Source organism: Globicephala melas, chromosome 8 (genome assembly GCF_963455315.2).
Source record: "Globicephala melas chromosome 8, mGloMel1.2, whole genome shotgun sequence".
NCBI classification, from domain to species: domain Eukaryota; kingdom Metazoa; phylum Chordata; class Mammalia; order Artiodactyla; family Delphinidae; genus Globicephala; species Globicephala melas.
The window spans coordinates 35530017-35553472 of record NC_083321.1 but is presented as its reverse complement, the minus strand read 5'-3'; the positions used below and the strand labels follow the sequence as shown (position 1 = coordinate 35553472).

Genomic DNA, 23456 nt, shown 5'->3' with positions numbered 1-23456 from the left:
TGAGCCCATTACCTTCCCCTGGGCCTCAGTTTCCCCATCAGTAAACTAAGGTCCTGGACAAGGTGGGCTGTATCCTGAGCACTTGCTCTGTGCCAGGCTCTGTGCGGTGCAGGCCTCATCTGGTTCTGTCCTCACAACAACCTGTGAGGGAGGTGGAGTCATTGCCACCAGTTAAAGTCAGAGTGGAGAGAAGGGAAGCCTGCAGCACTGTTGGTGGGAATGTAAATTGATACAGCCACTATGGAGAACAGTGTGGAGTTTCCTTAAAAAACTAAAAATAGAACTACCATATGACCCAGCAATCCCACTACTGGACATATATCTGATGAAAACCATAATTTGAAAAGATACATGCACTGTTTATTGCGGCACTGTTTACAATAGCCAGGACACGGAAGCAACCTAAATGTCCATCAACAGAGGAATGGATAAAGGAGATGTGGTACATATATACAATGGAATATTACTCAGCCATAAAAAAGAACAAAATAATGCCATTTGTAGCCACGTGGATGGACCTAGAGACTGTCATACTGAGTGAAGTAAATCAGACAGAGAAAGACAAATATCATATGATATCGTTTATATGTGGAATCTAAGAAAAGGGTAGAGATGAACTTATCTACAAAACAGAAATTTTTGTAGAGTTACAGATGTAGGAAACAAACTTATGGTTACCAGGGGGTAAGAGGGGGAAGGATAGATAGGGAGACTGGGATTGACATATACACGCTACTATATATAAACTAGATGACGAATAAGGACCTACTGTATAGCACAGGGAACTCTACTCAGTACTCTGTAATGACCTATATGGGAAAAAAATTTTAAAAAAGAGTGGATATGCGTAAAAAAATAAAGTCAGAGTGGAGAGGAAGTGACTTGGTCAAGGTCATGCCTCTAACATGTAAGAGAATTTGGTCTCACGGCTCCATCTAGCTGTGACCCCTCTCTTGGGTCTGGGATGGACAGGGCAGGCCGGGAACGGCAGCCATATGGCCAGCAGAGGGCGCCGGCACCGAGGTGCTGGTCTCTCCTCTCCCCGCCTCCCTTGCCCTTCTAGGCCCCTGTACTCCAACCCCAGGCTGTTCTCATGCTTGGTGGCATTTGTTGGTCCCACCGCCTTCTCTTCTCTCATACGTCGTTCCTGTCCCGGACTCTGCAAAAGGCCTCATCCCCTCAATTTCTGCTCTGATGGACAGACTTACCTCTGCCACTGCCAGGAGGGGAGATCCAGTTCTCGGGCAGGTGGAGCCAGAGCTCTGTCCCAGAGGCCCTGGAGCAGGGCTGTTAGGGGAGGGAGAGCTTTTTGAGTCTTTTGGTGCTTATCCACTTGGCCCAAGAGAGCCTGCGGTCAGGACTGGTGGTTCCTTTCCTTGTGAATAAGAGAGAACAAGACCAGCCTACAGTGAGTACCTATTTAGGAATGGGCATGTGGACGTGGGCACACAAACACGCGAGCACACATTCATGTGTCCCTCCCCTATCCCTTCCTCCTCACAAAGCACGCCTATTGGCAAACTTGTCTCTTCCTCCCAGGGACACCCTCATTGTTACCTGCACCAACAGTGCCACGAGCATCTTCGCCGGCTTCGTCATCTTCTCAGTCATCGGCTTCATGGCCAATGAACGCAAGGTTAACATCGAGAACGTGGCAGACCAAGGTACAGTGCGCTGGTCACCCTGCTGTCGTAGGGCAGGTTCCAGGTTCACACCCTGAGCTCCTCATTCATGCTATGCTAGGAAGTTGGCCTTCTGGAACCGGCTGGAGAGGGGGACAGCCTAGGTCCCCCTTTGCGGAGAGACCCAGAACAGCTGGAGTCTGAAGCTCATGCAGGGTTCGATCTGGCCGGTCCTTCCCCAGAGGTGTGGCTATAAAAGCCCCTTTCCTGTTTCCCTCTCCTTTCCTTCGTTTTCCTGTCCTCTGTTAACTCAGCTCCGGCAGAAGTAAGGTCTCTACCTGTTGGGCGCGGGGAGAGGATTCTCTAGGCAAACGATGGCTCCTGCAGCGGATGTAGGCACAACCTGCTTCCGGGTGGCTTTCCTTGCCGCGGGCTCTGTAGGCACCAAACGCTAATGCTCAGCGAGCACAGCCTTTTCCTGATGAAGCACTTTCCCGGTTGTCAGGTCAGATGTGTTCTCAGGGTCTTCTGCTTAGTTCGCAATGCAGACCCTGCAAATCGTTTCCCCAGTGGGTGGAAAGGTTGGACGGTGGTGTGGGAGGGATGTGGAATACATGTTTACCTTCTGCCCACGGGATCCCTCTATGAACGCTAACGTTTGTGTGGTCCCTCTGGAGTGTACAGAGAGCGCTCCTTTTTTATCTCATTTAATCCATATTTCTAGCACAGAATCTTGCAGAGAGTGTGTAATACTTTTAGTTGACTTTTTACTTCCACCCAGCCTTGATCTACAGAGGGTTTGGGTGCTGAGCAGGCCTCGGTGATGGAGGGATTTCATCGTGGCGTCGTGTATCATGACGGGCATTCTCTAATCAGGCATTTATGGGCTGCCTTGGTGTAGGGACTGTGCCAGGGGCTGTGGGGACAGGGCTGTGGGCCCGGACGATCCAGAGTGTGGACCTGTCTGTGACTTCCCTGTGCAGTTATCTTTCTTCAAGGAGCTCACTGCAAGTCTCAGGTAGTGGCTCAGACGCCAGCACGAGAAAGAACTAGGCCCTAGCAATGTCATCTTCTTGGTGGGCTGCTGGCTGTCTTCTGGCTCCCTAAGGATAATTAATTACTGCTTCAGCGGCGCTGATGGTGCACTGCAGGCCGCAAAGGGTTACAGAGCCAGCTTGTTGGTGGGGGGAGCTACCTCTCCCTGCAGAGGGTGCTGAACCCCCAGGGCTTTTGGTTCTGCAGCAGTGCACTAAATTAGAGGTCCCAGAGCTGAGCAAATGCCCTTCCCTGGTTGAAAAATTTAAACCTTCTGGGGAGCAGGGAGGTGATGAGGGGGAGGGAGAGAGTGGCGGAGGCTTTGTTTTGGGAGTGCCTATACCACCCGCGCTGTCCTCATTTCCCTCCAGCAGCATAGCTGGAGCAGGTAGGCCCTGCTCCACCTGCCAGCAGATCTGAGGTGTTCTGTTATTTTTGTGACATTACTGAGCTCCTTGTGAACCAGTGGCCGAGTGGCCAGAGATAGTGATTCTTAAGATGTGGGCCCCATTCGTTAACTCTTCTGAGCGTTTCCTGCCCCAGGAAAGGGATTTGGGGGCACAAGTTGCTAAAACCCAAATTAAATTTTGGTTTTCATTTATATAAAAAGCATCAGACAAATGGCCTGTGTTTCCCTCTGAAACTTCCCCTTTCCAGAATTTTTTCATTTCCTCTGATTTTAACAGGGAGAGAGGAGTACTTCTCACAGGTTCTAACGTGTTGCGTTCATACAGTTGACCCTTGAACAATGCAAGGGTTTAGGGGCGCCGACCCTCCACGCAGTGAAAAATCCGTGTTATAATTTAGAGTCAGCCCTTCGTAGATACAGTTTCTCTGAATCTGCAATTCCTCCGCATCCTTGGATTCGACCAACTGCAGATTGTGTTGTACTGTAGTATTTATGATTGAAAAACATCTGTGTCTGGGTGGACTCGTGCAGTTCAAAACTCTGTTGTTCAAGGGCCAGCTGTACTTGGTAGTTTCTCATTGTCAACAGCACAGGGACAGTGGGTCTCATCTCCCACAGGGGAGGGGCAGTGGCCCGGGAGGTCTTCTCCCAGACCCGTGGGCAGCTAAACCTGCTCATCTGAATTCGCATACAGTCTTACATGTGATTAGCAGGCTTGTCTGATTTCCCCCGTTGTAATGGAGGCTCTGCAGAATACAGAGATCGGGGTCAGGCCTGCATCAGGTACCAGCCCCAAGCTGTCCTAGCTGGGCGACATTGGCACGTGGACATTCAGTTCATTTTTGCTGACCCAACATTAGAACCTGTGCTTTGGTATTCAGTCAAAAGCAGGTTCTCTTTAATGACCTAACACTAGTCCATTTCGTCTACAGCCCCCTTGTAAGGGAGGCTCAAAGTTATTACCCCAAATCTTGGCCGTATCAGAGCTTCTGGGGGCTTGAGGGTGGGGTTGGTGATGAGACCAAGCTGTCCTCTGCTTTTATGATGGGCACAGGGAAGGGGGCGTGGTCTTCTCAGGCATCTACTCCAGAGAAGGAGCTTGCTGGGGAGTCAGCCTTTTAGAGTCATCTCCCAGCCAACTGCTGCCTGGGGAGCACTGACTCACGGTCAGAATCCAACTCAGAGCCCTACCAAGATGCTCACCCACTAGCGGCAAGACTGGGTTGGACCACAGCAGAGGAACACAGAGGTGCGTATTGCATATAGAGTCCCAGGTCTAGGTGGTAACTCTCAGGTAACCAGGCCACTAGGAAGTTCTGCCCTGGCTCCCTCACCCCCTCATAGTTCAGAGACCCTGCTGATGAAGATGAACGCTCTCAAACTGGACTGACCGTCCCACCATCTGTCTGTCACCTGGATGCCAGTCCTTCCAAAGGCACAGGAAAGGGTTCCGGTGTTGCGCCCTCTGAGAATGCATCCACATGTAGTGGGTTTCTCAGAAGAGTAACCACTCCCCGTGTGCTGCGGGTCGTGATGGGTCCATTGACCGGAGCCCCTGGTTCTGTCTTCAGTGGCTCTCTAGGACCAAGGAGGCTGTCACTGTAGGTTTCTGGGGGCCCCACCCAAGATGCTGGCATGCAGAACCCCTTTGATCCCCTCTCATGGGAAGAGTAATAATGGTCTATGCTTACTGAGTTCTCGCCATGGCCAGGCATGGTTCTGAGCCCTTTACTTGTATCAACACGCTTAATGCTCACAGAAATTCCCTGAGTGTAGGTGCTATTATTATCTCCATTGTACAGATAAGGAAACTGCCGTTTGTCCAGAGTCTTACCTACGATCCCGCAGCTAGTAAGAGGCAGAGCCAGTTTTCTGGTCCATGGGGGAGAGAAGCCTGCGGTCCACCTACTGGGTCTTGCTGCCTACCAGAGGGAGAGGAAAGAGGCAGGACTCAGCCTCCATCAGACACGAGGGCCTAGCCCGGGGAAAACTCCTCTGTGGCTCGGACAGTCCATCTTTCTGAACTCTACAAAATGTTCTAAAAACATATTTAAAAAATCCACTCTCTAGCCGTCTTGGATAAACAGTTTGCTGAAGATGATGCCTTTACCCTGCATACTTTAGGGAGGCCGCTGAAATGGAAACAGGCCGAATATTTTGAAATCATTCCCCTCCCTGAGAAAGCAGTAAAGCCCAAACGGCCAGAATCCTGTTAACGCAATGAGCCGAGGTCCTCCGGCAGTGGCCATTTGAAGACCTTCTTGTCCACTTTATGGGCCTAAACTGAACTGGCTTCCTCGGTGTTCAGGGCACTGAACTGGCTTCTTCGGTGCATTGCATTTGAGACCTATTTTGAACTGTAGCTTAATACAGATTTTTCTTTCATGGTTCAGTCAGGGAGACTTCAGAGGCTGTCTCTACTGTCTGTTCAATAAATGCATTGAGCAGGGGTATCTTAGGCATTCCAGGCTTTATGTTTTAAATAACCAAGGCCCTAGGCAACACTGGGAGCTAACAACCTGATGAATTCCAGTTTAAAAAAGTGTCATTATGCTTGAGTTATAAAAACTCCAGGAGCTACGATTTCTGGCTTCCAGACGTGCGCTGGCCGTGGATTACCCCGATGTTCCCTGGTCTCTGCCGCTTATCATCTAGGTTTCTACCTACAGGGGAATTCACAACTGCCAGGTCTTTAGCCATCTTCCCAGGGAGGCTGTGAGGAAGACAGGAACGGCTGGTGGGGCTTTCTGTTAGCAGAGAAAACTGCAGGTCATACATCCTCCACCAAGACCACACGCGATATTCTTGGGAAAACCGGAATCAGAGCTGCTAATTTCCAATTTCATTGTCTACCCCTAAGAAAAGCTAATATTCTGTGAGTGCTGATGATGTGCAAGGCACTGGTCTCAGTGCTACCTGCGTTTCCTCATTTGTCCCTCATAACCGCCCTGTGAGGAACTATTGTTATCCCCATTTTACAGATGGGCAAGATTGAGGCTTACAGAAATTAAATAACTTCTCTAGGGTTGCACAGCTGGCAAGTCATGGAGTCTGAATTTGGACCCAGGTCTGTCTAACTATTAGAGACCAAACTCTCTTAACCCTTCTATCATGCTTCCCTCTTCCCCACTTAATTACCTGTGGACTGATGAATCCCCCTCTTTACCAAGCCTTTATAGGGCAAGTTCCTAAAAGCGTTGGACTGATTCATGTTTTATGTACATGGCTTCTCCTGGAGGAGTGACTAGGAACAAGGGTAACAAAATGGGGAAACGATGTCATTCTGGGCATGTTTAACCCTTACGGCAGGGTTTCTCAACCTCAGCACTCTTGACGTTTGGGTAGGATAATTCTTTGTTGTGGGGACTGTGCCATGCATGGAAGGATGTTTAGCAGCATCCCTGGCCTTTACACACTACACACCAGTAATCATCCCCCATAACATCCCAGTTACGAGAATCAAAAATGTCTCCAGACCTTGCCATGTGTGCCTAGGAGGGCAAAATCACCCCCTGTTCTAGAGGGTAATCATTACATTCTCCCCCAACTTACGAATACAAAGATGGAGGTTTTCATGTTATTCGCATGGGATACAGCCTGGCCTTAGAGTCGAGTTGGCCCCGAGTCTCTGCTTTGGCACTCTTTTTGAGCATCTCCTCTGAGTTCCCTGAGGTGTGGACCTAATTCCCCTGGTCTTTCCCTCCCGGGAGCTTGAGGTCTAATTGGGGAAATGGATAGAGAGGAGTAAAAACATAGCAAATAGCAGGAGCAGCAAGTGATAACTAACAACTCGGGGCTTCCATGGAGAGAGGACCCTGTGGGCTTCCAGGAGGAGGGGGCCTTGAGCTGGACCTGTTTGCAGTCATGTGTCTTGTTCCTTCCAGGGCCAGGCATTGCATTTGTGGTTTACCCGGAGGCCTTGACCAGGCTGCCCCTCTCTCCGTTCTGGGCCATCATCTTTTTCCTAATGCTCCTCACTCTTGGACTTGACACTATGGTGAGCCCCTCCCCGCTTCGATCCCTGCTTCTTCTGAAGACTCCTGTCCTGGGTCCTGCATCCAGCCTGCAATGGGGTTGAGCTTAGTGGTCCTTAAACGCCCATCCCTGAGTGATGTAGGGGTGGTGAGGTACCTGTCCAGGGCTCAGGATAACCTTGCATTTGTGGGTGACTCAGGGGATGGGTGGAGGAGCCGTACTCTCTCCCTCTCTGTTCTCCATGCAAGTTTGAGCCTGTGTACTTCCTGCTTTTGGTGTCATTTTGCCAAAGCAAGTCCTTTGGGGCTGAATAAGGGAAAATAATATGAGGTCAATTTTAGGGGAATTGCTCTGGGGCTGAGACTACTACAGATCATGGTGACAGGCACTCAGGGTTTAGTATTTGGGTGCAAAGAGGGTTTTTCCTCAAGCAGAAGATCAAATGCGATTTAAACGGGAGGAGAGGAATTTACATCTCATGAATACAAAGTGAAGCTTAAAGTGTCCTGATGGATGGGTATGAGTGCAGCCTCTGGGGGCTGGAAACACTGCTCTAAGGCCTACATCCTGCTTGGATTCCCCTCACTGGCCTTGTGGGTTGGACCCCAGCAAAGTCTTTCAGGCCCATGGAGGGAATGCAACCCTAAAACCCAAACCTCATACAAATACCACTTGGCCTGGTGGGAAACACAAAGGGCTTTTTGGAGACTTTGGGGTTGGGCGGTGTGTCTCAAGTGTCGCTTTGCTGGCATCATTCCAGTTTGCCACCATCGAGACCATAGTGACCTCCATCTCGGACGAGTTTCCCAAGTACCTGCGCACACACAAGCCGGTCTTTACTCTGGGCTGCTGTGTTTGTTTCTTCATCATGGGCTTCCCCATGATCACTCAGGTAAGCTGCCTGCTGGGCACAGGCTTGGGATGGGGGCAGGTTGCAGGGGCGCCTGATGGCTCTCCAGCCTTTTACTCTTAGCTCCCGGACCTTATAACAACAGCCAAATCATTGCCATTTCCACGTAGATGGAATCAGTTCATTAGGGATTCTGACCACAGATGGAAATATGTCACCTTGGCTACTAATGATACTTCTAGCATCTTCGTAATTGAGATGTAGCCTTCTTGAGCCAACGAGACAGGTGTGTCCTACTTTAAGAAAATGGAATACATGAAAATACTGACTAGAGAAATTGATTACCTGTAATATACAAGACTTGTAGCCATTTGAGTTCCTTCTAGCCCTGAGTGTCTGGTAAGTTGAGTATTAGCTTACCTGATATATATATATATATATATTGCTGTCCCTGTGACCTTGAGCGAGTCACTACTTTGGGCCTTGGTTTCTGCATCTGTAAAATGATAGATTGAAAGGAGATGGTCTCTAAGCCTCATCTATTGTAGAGAGACTTAAAGAGTGAGCTGAAAATGCAGGGGGTTGCTTGAGGAATGCCCAGAGACACCTATAGGTCATATGAAGGTCAGTCACATGCAGGTATATGGATAGAAATGGTCATCTATTTCTTAAAGCAAACATGAAGCAATCTGGCTACTTTCACGTATACATCTTCAGATGCTGACCTTTGCCCTTTAAGAGTAAGATGTTAGATCACGTTTCTGGGCTTGTTCTATTGATTAGCTTGGAGTCTTTCCAGGGACTGCTTTGCTAACATGGCAAGGCCCCCAGCTTACATACCTGGACAGCGTTAGGTTACTGATGTCAAGGGGAGGGGAGATCTTTTGACTCCTGTTTGCACCTGACCCAGCTCAGGATGGAAGGATTGACTGCTAGAAGTGGGAGAGAGCCTAGATCCAGGCCTATTGATGTCGGTTGTTTCTCTCCCCTACCAGGGTGGAATTTACATGTTTCAGCTCGTGGACACGTATGCTGCCTCCTACGCCCTCGTCATCATTGCCATTTTTGAGCTCGTGGGGATCTCCTACGTGTACGGTAAGGGAACCACTGTGCCTCATGCTGAGGCAGAACTTAGTGTCTGTTGCCAAGCGTCCAGCAAGCAGGTCTCCCATATTAAGTAAGACAATGAAAGGGCTTCCTTACAGCTATTTGGGAAACATAAGAGAGCCGCACCTTTATTTCCAACTTGCCTCAGGACCTCTGGGGTCTAGATTTAATAGAGGAACAAAAGACGGCTGATGGTGAAACTCAGTAGTCTTTGTACCAGAAACTACTAGGACCAGGACATGCCTTTGGGTGTGGTCTGGCAAGCGAACCGTCGTTAATGCCTGAGGACAATGGCCAGATTGGGTGGCGGGGGAAGGCTTCTTTTGTATTTTGAGGTCTTGGTAGTTGCAGTCTTCCTGTAGCTTGAGGTGAGGAGAAGCTTCATGGCCGATGCCCGGATACTTTAGTGAGAAAAGAGAACACAGGCCTCGCAGATCCTTAGGAGATTTTGTTAGCATCATGGGAGCCTGTGATACAAGATCTCAACCCCAGATTTTCCTAGGAAGAAACTGCCTGTTCCCTTTCAGATTAGCCCTTCTTAATATCACCATAGCAACCTGCATTCCATTATCAACAGGGCCATTATCTAGAAGAACAGGAATGGTAAGTCAGCGGATGCTATCTTTGCCCTTCAGTGGAGGTGTCTGTGCGTGCGGGGGAGGGGTCTCACCGGGTGATCTCCTGGGCTCCTTGTGTGCCCCACCAGTCGGCACAAGCAAGTCCTATTGGATTCAAGGCACTGCTGACTTCCCTGTGCCTCGAAGTCTCAGAATCATCCCTAATATATATAAGGCCTCCTTAGCAAATACCAAGAAGGTGAGAAATGCCAACTCAGATGATCCATCAGTACTTCAAAACCAAAAAGAGATGGTAAAAAGGAAAGCAGGGTATCACTTGGAAGCAGGATGTCCTTGGTATGAGCATCTTGCTTTTAATGTAACTGTTAGCCTCCTGTCCATCAGGGTTCAGCAGCTTCTTGCTTGCCTGAAAAACGCATTAAAATGGAGGGTGATGGGGAGTGAAAATATAAAAAGGAAACCTCTCATGTAAACGTTAGGTGCCCTAGGAAGAGGAAGATACTGTAGTCATCGTTAGGTGTTGGCAGAAGGGAACTTTGTCTCAGCTGGCGATTACATCCCCACTGCAGGGAGAGTTTAGTTTCTGGCCAGAGAAGTGGGCAGGCATGCCAGCTGTCGTCATGGGATCAGAGGCCAAACTGCCAACACTTTGGGCTGATGAGACAGCCTGGAGCCTGCAGTGACACTGTGATTGAGGACCTGCATTTAGGGTGAGGCTACAAAGAGCTTCCTACCTGAGCAGAGAGTGGCAGAAACCCAGCCAATCTACCACAATCCTAACTTTCTGCCCAGATACCAAAGGCTTTGCCATGGAGAGGCCTCTGGGGCCCTCCTTTGGAAACTTAAGCCCTCATGGGTCCATATATAAGCTAAAGTCACCAGATAGTCTGTTGGCAAAGTCAGGAAAGCTCTTCGTTGCAGCACTGGCCCAAGTGCAGGTGGCCATATCATTGACCTCCTCTGCGGTCTGTATCCTCAAAAGACACATTTGCACAGTTCTTTCCGATAGAACAGGGCTGTTCAGTGTGGTTTACAAGCATCATTAAAACAGAAACCTTTTAACGTCTCTATTTTTAGAACTTAAGTAGCTCCCCCCAGCCTCCATACAAAACTGGTGGTAGATTTTTTGGTTCTGAAGGAAAAAATAAGTCCTGAGTGCTTCCGTCCCTGGGCTCTGCTAATCTTCCTGGGGGACCACCCAGGAAATCGCCTGGCCTCTAGAGGGCTCGTGCTGGGCCAGCTTCCAGGGCCAGGTGGACTCTGTGCTGAGCTTAAGGTGAACTTGACTCCTGCTGTGTCGGATGTGGGTGTGAACCTCTGATTTGGACCTGGATGGAATTGTAAGAAGGGGCTCTTGGAAGAAATATTTGAAATAAGCTAACATAATTGTTAGAGGTGAAAGCAAAAGCCTGCACAAATATATAATGTACGCTCCAGAGGACACTGGATTCTTTACTGAGGTGATGAGGCCCCAAACAAATGCAAGGTTAGTTTAAGGAAGTTGGACATGAACCTGTGAAGAGTGAAAATGAACCCGACTGATTTGATTCCCCCCATCCTGGCTGCTGAATTTGAAAAATAAGTAGCTGGATTGCAGACATTTGTGTTTTCTTCTTAGTTCTAAGGATCTCTAGATTCTAGAGGTTGCCATTCAAACATTTAAAATACAGTAGGTACAATTTTCAAGTTTTATCTTTAGATCATAATATCTGATTCAGGTTCTCAAGGCAACACTCTTCAAAGGCCAATATTTGGGTTTGAGGTAGCTAGAAAAGTGGAACTCCCTGAGTTTGGTGTAGGAACAATCCCTTTAACAGGCTGTTACCTAACAGAGTCGCTTTGAAGAAGTGATTCGCATTTTCCCGGGAGCCAATACAGGGACTTTCTGGCTGCGGGGACCGTAGGACTGACCTGCCACCACAAAGCCCTGCTGCCTGCTTCTCTGCTTGGCCCCACACTGTGCATTTCCCCCAAATCACTATATGCTCCATTGTCTTGATCTCTTTTCTTCCGTGTTGATCAGTTACTTGTTTCACATCCTACCCCACTCTGTCTTTCTCCACATCCTTGTGAGGGATGTTGGAGTCACACAGGCAATGACTTTTACAGGATGGAATATGTCATTCTCCAGTTCTGGCTGTCCATGCTGCAGGCTGAACGCCTCAAAGTGTTTTTGTTTTTGTTTTTAGTATAAAAGAAAACAAAATAACAAAACAAAACACATGATCTCTCTGGAACCCCACAAATGCAAGCTTAATTTTGTTCCTCTCTGGTCCCCCGCCCTGAGCTCCATCTTCACATATGTTCTTGGCTGAAATGTCACTGTCCACCTCTCATTCAGGGTGTAAGTTCCCCCAGCTCCATTTGCTGGGGTTCAGAAAACATTAGGAACAAGAGGTTTCAGTCCATTCATAACTCACATAGGTAAATGCCTATGTTTAAATGTTATCTTTTTAAATTAATTAATTAATTTTTGGCTGCGTTGGTTCTTCATTGCTGTGCGCAGGCTTTCCCTACTTGCGGCGAGTGGGGGGCTACTCTTTGTTGTGGTGCGCGGGCTTCTCATTGCGGTGACTTCTTTTGCTGGGGAGCACGGGCTCTAGGCGTGCGGGCTTCAGTAGTTGTGGTGCATGGGCTTAGCTGCTCTGTGGCATGTGGGAACTTCCCAGACCAGGGCTTGAACCCGTGTCCCCTGCATTGGCAGGCAGATTCTTAACCACTGCGCCACCAGGGAAGTCCTCAACAGGTATTTATTAAGTGTTCACTGTATGCCCTGCATGTGGGGAGGGCAGAGGTAGTTTTCTATATTCACGGATATTTCCAACTAGCTGCCGGGAAGAGCGAATCTACTTCGTATATTGAGAAGAAGGCCAGTACTAAGCTGTGCATCCCAGCTGTGCGCTTTTGCTGCCCAGAGATAAAGGAGGGCCAGGGTAGCCAGAAAAACTTTGAGAAGGTGGAGTTTTGGAGATAAAAGAATATAAAAGTAGATAAAGACGTAATTTAGTGTTGAGTTTATTGCTAACCAAGGCAGGGAAATTCTGAGCCCACACATAGGGTTTTGGCTCCAAGAGATGCAGGCAGAACATTACATTAACTGTAAGAGAATAATATTTGAGATACACACAGGACTGGAGACCTCATTTGTGGGACCTAGTGCAAAATGAAAATGTGGAGCCCTGTGTTAAAAAATTGTCAAGAGTTTCAAGATGGCGACAGGAGAGATTAAGATTAATCCAGGGGTGGCGCCCTTCTGAGCACCAGGCCCTGTATGAGTGCTTGGCTCACAGGCTAGGAGGCTGGCCCTGGCCACGCAGTGGGGAGAGCAGCCCCTGGAAGATCATAGTCAGACCAAGGGCAAGGGTATGGTTCATAAAGACAAAAGCCACAAAGTTGCATGGGTGAAAGTGGTCGGTTGGTTGAAGGAGGTCCTTGACTTACAGTTCAGGATTGGCTGGTTATACGGAGGTTGTGGTGGGCACATTTCTGGACACCAAATCTGTTGGTTTGAATCTAGAACAGTTGCTATGAGTTCACCACTTTTTTTTTTTTTTCTGCTATTTTTCTGCCAATTCAGTGAGAAACAGTTGCTCTGATCCCTTTTGGAGCTCTTACCCCTCCAGGTTCAAGGTCATGCTGCAGGCAAGTCTCCATGCACATGCTCCAGGCCCCAAGATCAAGTCCTCTATCAAGAGGTAGCCTTCTAAATAGGAAGGAAATCCAAAAACGAGGGGTGTATGTGTATGTTTAGCTGATTCACTTTGCTGTACAGCAGAAGCTGACACAACAATGTAAAGCAGCTGTACTCCAATAAAAAAAAATAAAAAGAGTTAGCTTTGAAGAGGGATCTGGACCAGCAGGCAGGATAGAGCAGGCAGAGGAAGCCGTATGAACGAAGGCGGGAGGGGAAGGTAGACACTGAAGCTGTAAGGGACTCAGGTGGGGGCGTGAGTCAGGGTGTGGGCGGGCTGTGCTGGGCGGGGGCTGGAGCAGCCAGAGGATGGAGGGACAGGAGAGCCTGGCTCAGGAATGAGCAAGGGGCAGGAGGCTTGCCGGGCGGCTCCCAGCTGGGGGGCCACATTTGTGGAACAAGCAGAGCAGTCAAGGGACCTGGAGCCTGTTGAAGGCAGAGGCCTGTCGTCCAGAGCCCTCGCGGAGGCCCACGGGGAGAGCTGACCTCCAGGGCTGGAGCTGACTCTGGAAACCGCCGTCTCCCCTTCAGTCCCAGCACTGTTCTTCAGCATCAAACTGCCTCTTGCTGCAACTGGGCCCCCGTCATCCACCCCTTCCTACAGCTCTGGGTCCAGCTCTTGGTTCCCTCTGGGGGAGCTTGAGCACTTCTACTGCCACCCCCCTCCTCCCGTAGGAGGCTATCTGTATGTCTTCCTCTGTCTAACCTTGAACCCTGTCAAATCGATTTCCCCAGGTGAGCTGTGCACCGTCATCTCCTGGGGATGATTTAATAGCCTGGTAACAGGATTGATACTGATAATAGACATTTTTAGAATCTTTTTTTTTTTTTTTTTTTGCGGTACGTGGGCCTCTCACTGTTGTGGCCTCTCCCGTTGCGGAGCACAGGCTCCGGATGCGCAGGCTCAGCGGCCATGGCTCACGGGCCCAGCCGCTCCGCGGCATGTGGGATCCTCCCAGACCGGGGCACGAACCCGCATCCCCTGCATCGGCAGGCGGACTCTCAACCACTGCGCCACCAGGGAAGCCCCATTTTTAGAATCTTTTAAGAACTGAGGCCTGCTTTCAGGATCTCATGTGTGCTTCTGAGGGCCTCATCTTTGACCTTTGTCTCTGTTTTTGTTCTCACCCCTCACTTATGCCCAGAGGGTCTACTGTCCAGAGGCCACTCGCTTGAAGGTGTTTGATGACATGAAAGGAGACAAACCAACCAACCCAAAGATGGTCAGGTCAGCTGCTCAAAGTGTGCAGTTCTTGCCTGTGGTGGCCCGTGATTTGGGGCCACCAGTCAGAACCGCCGACTATGAAAGGGCTTGAACTTGGGGCCCTTTCAAGTGCCTTCAGCATAGCGATCCCGCGGTTCTGAGAAAGCCGTGCTTCTGATGAGCTCAGGAAACAATACAGGAAACCGTTCCCTCCTCAAACATCCTCTGTCGCTTTTCCTTTCAGAGAGTGGATGCTGGTTACATGGGGTCCTGAGAATAACTCTCTTGTCTGCTTTTTACTTTACATAGTTATGTTGATCAGCGACCAAGAAGATCGCAATCCTCTGAGTTCCAACAAAGTGGGTGATGGCCACGTGGCATTCACTTTGGTTCTTGCCTGCCTGTAGCATCTTACATAGAGCGGAGTTAAACTGACTATGGGAGAGTGTCCTTGTGATGGTGAGGGGTAAAAAGCCACATACAGCGAGTCTCCCTCAAAATCCCAAGGCTTTCCTAACACACTGTGCTTATCGATCACAGTCTCAATTGGCTTTGTCAGAGTTGGTTGCTGAGCCCGTGAGCCTACCTCCAAAAGCAGCCGCACGGGTGACCATGCCAGGCTGTGGCAGTGTGGAGACTCCCGGGGCAGGCCGGGATGGAGGTTTTTAGATGTCATGGTGGGATGACATCTCACTTTGAACTTCACTGCAGAGGGTGTTTACTATCTATTTAAATGTCCCATTTGCCTTAATCTTCCCGGCAGCGAGTCATTTGTCTGATGGTTTCCTGCATAAATAGGGGTCACGTTGACACCAGGATGGGGCCGTCCCAGCCAACGGCACTCGAGTGAGGGGCTCTCGCGCCGTCCCCTGCCGTGGCATCTCATGCTTGATCTCCATTGGTCTCTTTGCAGGCTTGCAGAGGTTCTGTGAAGATATCGAGATGATGATTGGATTCCAGCCCAACGTTTTCTGGAAAGTCTGCTGGGCGTTTGTTACTCCAACCATTTTAACTGTAAGGACCGTGTGCTTTATTGCATGGGTAGCACCTTGCGAGCATATGTGATGCTTTATGTTGAACAAGACCTGTGCCTGCATACAGAGGAGCCTGCGGAGCTGGTAGGATGAGTGTTACTCGTGTCTTTCAGCTGAGGAAATGCAGATTTGAAGAGGTGAAGCACCTTGCCTAAAGGTGCTTGACTGACCGGGTGCAGAGCTAGGACGCACGCACAGTTTGGAGCATCCCTAGGGAACATTTCCCATTATATCTGTCTGCCTCATGTGATCACATTTCCCATGTGCTAACTGGGGTCCACGCTCTGTGCACAGTGCTTTATATTAGGGGTTCCCAACCCCTGGGCCGAGGACCGGCAGCGGTCTGTGGCCTGTGAGGAACCGGGCCGCACAGCAGGAGGTGAGCGGTGGGTGAGTGCACGAAGCTTCAGCTGCCGCTCCCCGTGGCTCCCCATCGCCCGTGTTACTGCCTGAACCATCACCCCCATCTGTGGAAAAATTGCTCTCCATGAAACTGGTTCCTGGTGCCAAAAATTTGGGGGGCTGCTGATTTATATGTATTACCTCATCTCTCCCTCACAGCCACTCTTAGGGGTTGGTATTATAATCATCTCCATTTTACGGATGGGGAAACTGACACCCAGAGGTTATGTGACTTGCCTAGGATTGTACAACTATAATTAGCAACAGCCTGGGTTCAAACCCAGGCAGTCTGGCTCCAGAACACTTAATCCTAAACGCTGCTCAACACAGCTACTCTACAACGAATATGTATAGCAGAAGTTAGACTTTTATTGTTCATTTTTATTGCTTTTGGGGACTATCTTATCATCCTCAAGTGTGATGATGACATTTTGAGATCATCTGACATTCATCTTCTTAAAGATCAGAGCCCTTCATGTGTCAGTAAATCTGCATAGGGACTTGCAGGCATATCCTGTCACCGCCTTTATCGTGCCCCAGCTCCTGGCTTTGCCTCCATCTACTCTCCAAGCACAGTAATTGACAGAGACCTTGCCTTTCCCTCTCTTCCTCCCTGGCTTGAAGGTGTCATCTGGGCAAAGGCTGCAGGAAGCTGGCTGTAGCCCCTCCTGGGCCCAGCAGGTGGCACTAGAAACCAGATTAAGACCCTTTTACTACACTGTACCAGCTTCTTTAAAGGAAAACAAGACAGTAAAATTGTAGAGAAAACATATATTTTCCTAAAAAAAAAAACCCAAACTGTCACAGGGTGAGTTTTAATCAAAACATCTCAATTTCTTTCTGAAAAGACAGAAGTTTAGACAGAAAAACCATTCAGCGTTTACCTCCCTCTGCATTGACAGGAAGACATCATACAGAAGCCCACATCTGTACTCAAATTTCAGAGGCTGTAATTTGTCTGAAAAGTCCCACCAGATTTGGGGCATGAGAGTTGAAAAGGACTAAGGTAGACTTTTCAGTTTCATGAATCTAGGACTGAAGTGTGTGTGAAGGATGGAGAATTACCCATCTCCTGGGAGGAAGACGGGAGACCCCCCTCCCCGCTGTTCCCTATCTCTGCTGAGCTTTGCCACGTCCCTCAGTTACTACTATACACAATTTATTCTTGGGTGGAATCAAAGTTAGAATCTGTTCCAGGTTCTACCGACCTTTCCCTCCTGTCTTGGAAGAGATTAAGCTTTAGAGAATCTTATTATATTCTGCAGATGCAGACCACGTAATAATAATCAGCAGGATGACTTGTGGTAGCTGCTTTAGTAAGTACGTCTCTCAAGCTGCCAACCACTCTGATTGGTGGGTGATTCTTCCCCCATTTTACAGTTGCCTGTGCTGAGGCTTGGAGAGGCTAAGGAGCTTGCCCAAGGCCACACAGCTTGCAGGGGGCAGAATAAGAATGGAACCCAAGGCTACCTAGGCTTCAAGATAACACATTTCTAAATACATTTCTAATACATTTCTAAAAGCCTAGTTGCTTTCATCTCCAAGTGGAGTTTGGCCAATTCTGGATTAAAATAATCCTAATCTTCTTTAGGAGCAGAATGTCAGGGGAAAGGGATTCTAGGGCCTTGCTGTGTTTTTCTGAGACAGTTCCTCAACGGTGCTGTGCTTTACTCGATTTCCATTATAAAACTCACCTCAGAAACCTGTGGAGAGGTCCCTGGCTCGGTGGCTAAATTATCCTTTCTCCTGGCCAGCTTCATCTGAGGGCAGGGTTTTTGTCAAACCTGACCTGGCAGAGGGAAATTGATGGCAAGACCAAGTTGGCACAGATAAATTTGATGTGATATTTGTGTCATAGGAAATGGGTATCAAAGGACCAAGGCTAACCCTTCATTTTTTTGCCACTTGCCCTTCTGTAACATGGCTATCTTGTAGTAGGCTAGAATGAGCTGAGATTATGGGTTTAAATGACTTCAAAAACCCTGAAATGAAATTGATCATTTTTATATGTGCCTTCATGGAATTATAGAGCTATAAATATTCTGCATGCCATTATTGTACACATAGGCGATCACGTGACTGAATTATGCACACACATAAGCAGATGTATTGCTGTTTATATAGTAAATGAAATGGAGCAACTTACCATAATTACATGAGGCCATGCTTCCAACAGACTGATTAATAAAGCTTATAACTCTAGGGGCCGATATTTGAAAGGGGGCCTAGAGGAGATATCTCTTATAGGAGCAGTTTTCTCAACCACTGTCTTCAGTCTCATGTTGCTTCGAATCCATATACTGAACTGCTGTTGCATTGAAATAATCACTTGCCCCGGCAGCCTGGGCTTTACAGCAATCAGGCAGATGCCTTACATTTGTCTAATGCTTCGCACTTTCCCCAAACACTTCCATATATTATCTCGCCTGACATAATTCCCTCTAATCATTTTCAGGCAGTTCTTTTACTGCTTAAGATAGAATGAGAGAGCTGGGGAGGAGGGAAGGACTTAGGCAGGTACACTGTTCTAGGCGGAGGCTGCCATAGGCGGGATGAATACAGGGAAGAACTCAATTTTCTGAGGGCGGTGCCCCCTCCCCCAACAGAGGCTTGGCTAGAGCGTTAGGACCCCTCTTCTGTCCTTTTCGGTGCCTCTTTTTCCAGCATATCTGTCGCCTTGTTCCTCCTCAGCTGCACTAAGACTTCAGAGGGTTCGCATCACTGTTTTCAGCCAAAGTGTGCAGTGATGGGGGAAAACGGGGGGGCTCCTGAGTAAATACCAGACTGTTGTTCCCGGAAAATCCCTGTGTTGTGTACCTGGTGTGAAGTGGATCTGTTATATAGCAGAGAAGTCTGAGACATACAGGTCCCTCAGCCAATTCGTGGTAGAGCTGGGATTAGCCTGCCCGTCCCCGGCCTCTCGGCTCACAGGTTGCTGACAAGGCCCGTTCACCTCGCATCAGTTGAGGGGTGGGCTGGGCCTCCACTCTCTTTGTCCCACAGCTGATTATAGGACCAAACTTCCTGCTCAGCCACTGCTTGGGGACCTCTCAGCCGGCCTTAGAGGCAGCTCCTGCAGATGGGCTCTTCCCCATTCAAGGTGAAAGCAAAGTAGATTTTATTCATTTTTCACATTAATCTAATGGAGTTTTTCCTTATAACAAAAGCTTGATTATCCATTATAGACAGTAGAGACACCCCTCTCCTTAAAAACACCCACTATCCCCTCTCCTGCCTCCACCCCTCTGTCACCTTAGCGTATAGCCTTTAAAATCGTCCTCTCAGCCAGTCTGTGTGTATAGACACCCATATGCATTGCTCAGTTTTTATGGGATGGCGAACGCAGCATCAGCGGCTCAGTGTGTGTCACGTTCATCTCTGTGAAATCCAGTTTCTTCATTTAGAAAATGAAGTGATAATACTTCCCTTTCAGGGTCGTTATTGGGGTAAAATGAGGTAATAGACAAAGAAGCAGCCAACTCACAGCAGGCGACCAGCACATGACTGTTGAAGGAATACTTCACATCCCCACCCTAACGCGTGTGTTTCTCTTTTCTTCCCAGTTTATCCTTTGCTTCAGCTTTTACCAGTGGGAGCCCATGACCTATGGCTCTTACCGCTACCCTAACTGGTCCATGGTGCTCGGATGGCTAATGCTCGCCTGTTCCGTTATCTGGATCCCGATTATGTTTGTGATAAAAATGCATCTGGCTCCTGGCAGATTTATCGAGGTAATTGTATCAGCTCCCTCTCCTGCCGTCCCCTCCCAGGGCAAAAGCTCCGAGAGCTCTGTGCTTTAAAAAAACAAAAGATTTGGTGAACTTATTCTAAGGGGAGACATGGTGATTAAGTGGTTACAGTTGCTACCGTTTCTATTAAACCCATTTTTATTACGTATTAGTCCTCTAATGGAGGGACTCAGCCAGTCCAGTGGCTGAGCAGTGGCTCTGGGGAATAAACGATCAGAGTGTCGCCTCTCTCCTGGTGCTTCCCCCTCCTCTCCCCTCATCCAGAGCTTAAATCCCAGTGTTTGGTTTTTAACCACACATCAAATTCCCCCTTTCCTGACGTTCCTCTCTGTCCGAGGTGCCTCCCCCCAAACACCTATTACGATTACGTTTAAAATCACTCCCCCTTCCTGCTATGCCTGTGTTAGGCATGGCTGAGGGGTCCAAGCTGATTAAAATGTCACCATCCCCGAAGGATGTAATGAAAGGTCCAGGGCATGCCTGGTATAAGGCATGTTGGTTGTCTTTGTCGGTTAGTCCCTTGCTGGACCCATTTCTAATGCAAAAAACTCCCCACCCTCACTCCAGAGAGGATGGTAAGGGGACTGCCACTTGCTGAGCCACCAGTGAAGTGTGGTCAGGCCTTTGTTATTCATGAGAAATCACGTGCTCAGACGTGTTAGGAAGAGATCGGCACTGCCTTGTCTTGGCGGTCCAGAGGGCTGCCATTTTGGTCTGGCCCAGGGACTATGGAAATGCAAATGATCGGCCTCCAACTCTGCTCCGCTGAACTAGACTCTCAGGGAAGTAGGACTCTGGCGTCCATTGTTTAACGAGCCCCCAGGTGATTCTGATGCAAATTCAAGCTTGAGAGGCATTGGATTAGACTCAGGCAAAGAAACACCTGCTGATGAGGGTAGTGAAGAACAGCTGGGTGGGCTTTGCTCTTGGTCAGCCGGATTGAGGAGGAGAGGGCCCTGGAGCATCTCTCGCAGGCTCGGGAGGGGAGAAGCAGATGGGAATAGAGCATGTGAGTAAACGCCTTACACACATGTCCACGCGATAAGGAGGTGGCCTTTGTGGGGGTTTTTTTGTGGGGTTTTTTTGCGGTACGCGGGCCTCTCACGGCTGTGGCCTCTCCCGTTGCGGAGCACAGGCACCGGACGCGCAGGCTCAGCGGCCATGGCTCACGGGCCCAGCCGCTCCGCGGCATGTGGGATCTTCCCGGACCGGGGCTCGAACCCGTGTCCCCTGCATCGGCAGGCGGACTCTCAACCCCTGCGCCACCAGGGAAGCCCTGGCCTTTGTTTTTATTGGACTAAAGATGGAGGCAGAGTTGACAAAGGGAGATGCAGGAGTCTTCTTACTGAAGCAGTGTTCCAGTTTCCATCCTCAGGAAATTGTTATCTCCTTAAGGTAAATTGACTCAGCCCTCTCACCGCCAGGGATGGCTTGCCCGAGCCTCAGATGGACCTCCTACCCACTGACCCAGAAATCTCTGTCCCTCTGAACAGAAGCTGCTTTAGCCTCTGCTACTTTTGTCTTAGGCTGAAATCCTCTAAACTGATGAGTCGGCAATATACATTTATTATGGTTGGTGCGGGACACGAAGGTTGCAAACTGATGATTAAGGGGAGATTAAACTAACAGCTATAAGAAGCATCTTCACTTTAATAGGTAATAAACACATACCTGTTGCCTCTTATGTAGTCAGAAATATGTTTTCTTTCCTTTTTCTAGAAAATGCTCCAGTCAAATTATGTTTTCCATGAAAGGTTCAGTTGACGGATTAGAGACATTCCCATTATTTTTAGCTTGCCTGCAAGAACCCACACTTCTGAACCAAGTCAGAAGCGTGTATTTTTGTCAACAGATAATTAAAATCTTTGCTCACTCCTGGCAATGTATCTTTGTGGTTGAGGGTTTTTTTCCTGGCCATTTATATACTTTGGGGAAATATGCTAAACAAAACCCAATTATTTTGATATAACAACTCACTGTTGAGGCTACAGAACAAAAGTGAGTACATGTCCTTTGCAGACTGCATTTGGCAGTGGAGAGAGCAGCTTGTAGATCCTCTCCATTTGGAGGGGAAAAAATGTATAATTAAAATCTGGGCCCTTTATTCTCTATTAATCTTGTGCAAGGCAAACCCTGGGCAACTGTAATATTGCTTGCAGGGTGATATAAATAATTTCCAGTGAACTGAACTAAGTCTCCTCTTAACTGCATCCCTGGCCTTGTTAATTAATGGGGCTGATCTTCCTAACTGCTTCTCTTGGTGGGGGACCTCTTGGTTCCAGGAGGCGTTCTGGCGAATGTGGTCACACGCAGTTTGGGGATGGGTGGGTGGTGCCTGGGGGAAGAGGGTGCTTTGCTTCTGTGACCCTGTGTGTCTTTGGCTTCTTTGCAGAGGCTGAAGTTGGTGTGCTCGCCGCAGCCGGACTGGGGCCCCTTCTTAGCTCAGCACCGTGGGGAGCGTTACAAGAACATGATCGACCCCTTGGGAACCTCTTCCCTGGGACTCAAACTGCCAGTGAAGGATTTGGAACTGGGTACCCAGTGCTAGTCCGATGGCATGGGTGGCCCAGACTTGATTCCGTTTCTGCTCTCTGCCTTCCCCTAGTGTTTTCCCCAGCTCTCTTCCCATTTTTCTTCTTCTCTCTCCCCACATCTCGGTTCATACCCGTGCACGAGAGTGGTGACTTAGAAAAGTAGGACATAGTGTCGCATGCTGTAGCCAGGAGCTAGATGGACCACTTGAAGAGCGGTTTGCCTGTGTCCATGCTGTCAGTTTCTGGTGGGGTTTACCCCGCAGGCTCGAATCAACTAGGGGAGCACTTTCCAGCGAAGTCTCAAGTAGATGTGCGTGCGCTGGTCAGTAGAGAAGCGTCCTCTGTGGTCGTCACTGGTGGTGCCGGTCAGGCTTATGCAGCAGGATGGCAGGATAACCAGACCGTTAGTTTGGACTCATCTGAGCAACGTAGTGATTTCATTCCGACACCCAAAGTTCAGGACTGGGTACCTTTGGAGGGTCAGCAGTGGTCAGAAAATGGTTTTGAGTACGACGAGCCGGTGGATTTGGACACCCCCGAGGTGGTGAAGTTCCCATTTCCATTCATGATTGGGGCTCTGTTTCCTTCATCTGGACCAACTGTCTCAAGTGTACCAAGGACTCAGCTGCTTTCTCTCTGCAAACTGCAAATCTCAGCAAAGAGTTGGTTCTCTCCCCTCAGTTGTCTTTTGCTGGAATAACCATATTTGTGAATTCTTTGGATGCTTTCCCCCACCTCTGCATTGTATTTGTGCCCAAAGTTGTACATTCATAGCAGAGTGCCCTTTTTGTTTCTCCATGACGTCTAGCACTGTGGTTCAATGTCGCCCTTCCATGTTTCTTCTCTTCTAAATGTCTTTCTATGAGCTGTAGCAACCTTGTCTTTCAGCCTCTGGGAAAACAAGACTTACCCCGGTTCTGTCTGTATATTATATATATAAGACACAAACTCTTAAAAAACATAATGTCTCGGTTTTTACTCTTCATTTTTTCATTCACAGTCAATGCCGATTGTGGCCATAGAATCAAAGAAACGGAGAGTTGAAGAGAAAGCAACCACAGTATTCACTGCACTGGTAGCACATTTAGGTCACTGTATTTACAGAGATTTCTGATAGGTACAGGTTAGGTCAGTAGCAAGTGAGCTAATTAAAGCTATAGCTTTTAAGACTACATTTAGCTAATTCAATTGTAAGAGTTCCCAATTCACAGTACTCATAACCACACTCTAATGAGAGCGAATCATAAGTCCGCAGAGGTTGGTGAA

The 23456-nt window shown here is 48.6% G+C and overlaps 1 protein-coding gene across 2 annotated transcripts in view; it reads left to right on the top strand.

The window, feature by feature from the left end:
- SLC6A5 (solute carrier family 6 member 5) overlaps positions 1-23154 on the top strand; it is a 54830-nt gene extending 31676 nt beyond the window's left edge. For both annotated transcript variants that reach the window (XM_060303423.1, XM_030864873.2), the window contains 7 exons: positions 1540-1664; positions 6951-7063; positions 7802-7933; positions 8887-8986; positions 15385-15485; positions 19471-19638; positions 22049-23154. In XM_060303423.1, coding sequence (XP_060159406.1) covers positions 1540-1664; positions 6951-7063; positions 7802-7933; positions 8887-8986; positions 15385-15485; positions 19471-19638; positions 22049-22204 — 895 coding nt within the window. In that variant the 3' untranslated portion in view covers positions 22205-23154. The remainder of the gene's footprint in view (positions 1-1539; positions 1665-6950; positions 7064-7801; positions 7934-8886; positions 8987-15384; positions 15486-19470; positions 19639-22048) is intronic.
- Positions 23155-23456: the final 302 nt, after the last annotated feature.